Source organism: Penaeus vannamei, chromosome 18 (assembly GCF_042767895.1).
Source record: "Penaeus vannamei isolate JL-2024 chromosome 18, ASM4276789v1, whole genome shotgun sequence".
In the NCBI taxonomy this organism is placed as follows: Eukaryota; Metazoa; Arthropoda; class Malacostraca; order Decapoda; family Penaeidae; genus Penaeus; species Penaeus vannamei.
In genome coordinates this window covers 10844507-10847006 of record NC_091566.1, presented here as the reverse complement: position 1 = coordinate 10847006, position 2500 = coordinate 10844507, and the positions used below count along the sequence as shown (strand labels likewise).

Below are 2500 nucleotides of genomic sequence, written 5' to 3'. Positions count from 1 at the left end.
TACATATATATATATATGCATTTATAACACACACACACACACACACACACACACACACACACACACACACACACACACACACATATATGTATACATATATATATATATATAATATATATATATATATATATATGTATATATATGTATATATATATATATATATATATATATAATATATATATATATATATATATGTATATATATGTATATATATATGTATATATATGTATATATATATGTATATATATATATATGTATATATATGTTTGTGTTTGTGTGTACACAAACGTCTGCGTGCTTTAATTATCTGTGGCTCGTACACAAATCCCGCCCGAATGAGATGCAAAGGCAAAAAGCAATCAATGAATTCCGTCAGCTTGCCAACAGCAAGTCGTCAGGAAATGTTGATGGCGACGCTTGTGCCTTCCGGAGGGTCGCCTGACAGCAAGATTTTTTGAGCAACGGACAACAGGTACGGCTGCCGAGAAGCAACTTTCTCTGTCCCGGAATAAGTTCTAACAAAAAAGGAAAAAAAATCACCAAAGTTGTTTTAAACACCGAATCTAGTATTTTATCAGTAACAATACTTTTGGCCTAATAAGGAATCTTGGGTGTTTGGACTGATTGCTCCATCGTTCTGCCTAGTTGCCATGTAGATTAAGGTAATCATGTCCAGTACATCACATTGATTTACTTTTCATTATATATTTATCAGTTTTATTCGGCCATCAATTTTTCTCGCATTTATCCCAGCAATACTGAAAACATAACATAATTTGTCTCAACAGTTTAGCTAATAGCTAATTATAGTAAACGAGCAAGGATATCAATAAATCATAGATATGCATATACATCAAATGAATAAATATGCATCATATAAACATGCTTAATCCCGCCGCGACACTTCATAATTTAATTCAGCGCCACAAAGCAAGGGCAGAATTCACTCCACTGATCGGAGGCGCCGCAGCAGCCGCTCACCGCCGGACCCTTTGCGAAAGCCGGACGCCGTTGCTTAGAGACCCATGACTCAGCCGTTCCAGCGACCTTCCTGGGAGTCGCTCGATCGTTTGCTTTTCCTCTTTCCTTCTCGCCCAGATGCCATTCGCATTCCGGAATTGATTACTTGAAAAAAATACTATTTCTGGCATATATAATTGGGTATATATATATATATATATATATATATATATATATATATATATATATATATATATATATATATATATATATATATATATATATATATATATGTATATATATATGTATATTTTTTCTTCTTCTTCTTCTTCTTCTTATTATTATTATTATTATTATTATTATTATTATTATTATTATTATTATTATTATTATTATCATTTTCTTCCTTTATTATTATTTTTTCTTTCTTTTCTTGCTATTCGCGCTGGATTTAAGAACAAGCTAAAGGTTGGATGTCCGTATGCGTGAAGGGCCTTCTAAGCGTTGGATATTTACCCAGTTTCGTGTTGTATCTCGGAAATTATTAAAGTTAACAATAAATGGCCTTGCTTTTACATCCTCAGTAAAGATACACCTAATTTCACACCTAATTTCCACTCGCCTTATTGGGTTGCTACATATTCTCTGATTTATTTCGCATCTTTCTTCCTCATTTTCATTCTTAATCATATCATGCCTATCTTTCCATTATCGTTTTTTATCTATAGTACGAAATACGGTAACTTACGCCAAAATATGCATTGTCACAAAATTTACAGAATATTGATTACTTACGGTCCACGTTGCTTGGTTGACTCCCATGATGGCGTTGGGTGTTCCAGGATTCTAAAACAAAAGAGAAATAGATTAATTTATCATTATATGTTTTAGGTGATTTCTATCTGCACACTCATTATCACAATAACGATCAAAGTAATGAGAATGATTGCGCTTTTTGGGATGATGTACATCAGTAATAAATTATATAATATTGAAGTACGAGCAATAATGATGTGTGCGAGCGAATATGTTTTGTATGCGTCTAACACTTTTTTCATATTGAGAAAGAACACATAACTTCGTGAGAACAAGGTCCACGCTTGAGCTGATAAGCCTCCCGATTGCAAAAGTCCAGTTAATCTCCCAGACCGAGATGCAACAACAAATGCCATGACCTGGAATATAACATGCCTTCTATATGTCAGCTCAACTTGCTCTAGTTTCCCCTAAAACCGGGTCGTGCAAGCGAGGAAAGCGCAAGTGCAAACCCTAAGCCTTATTTCTCCCTTCTGTTTACATTGTCCTCGATGCAGTCGTTCTTTTTGACGATATTTTTATACCTTTTTCCTCATATTTTTATTTTGTTGGTTTCTCGGTTCCTGTTTTTTGGAGTTTCATCCATCACCGAGGAATTTTTGAGTATCGTGAAAAAGAGATAAGATCTCGAAACGCGTGACTGCAGCAGACGTTGATGAAGTCGTTCTTCTAGTTAAACTGGGTTAATCATATAAAAAATATGGCCTGTTTCACGGTGAAAGTT

At 34.0% G+C, this 2500-nt stretch overlaps 1 protein-coding gene across 1 annotated transcript in view; it reads right to left on the bottom strand.

Moving 5' to 3' along the window:
- LOC113808467 (protein starmaker) overlaps positions 1-2500 on the bottom strand; it is a 44295-nt gene that overhangs the window by 36582 nt on the left and 5213 nt on the right. The window contains exon 2 of the mRNA XM_027359882.2: positions 1756-1806. Within this exon, the coding sequence (XP_027215683.2) occupies positions 1756-1782 (27 nt within the window). The 5' untranslated portion in view covers positions 1783-1806. The remainder of the gene's footprint in view (positions 1-1755; positions 1807-2500) is intronic.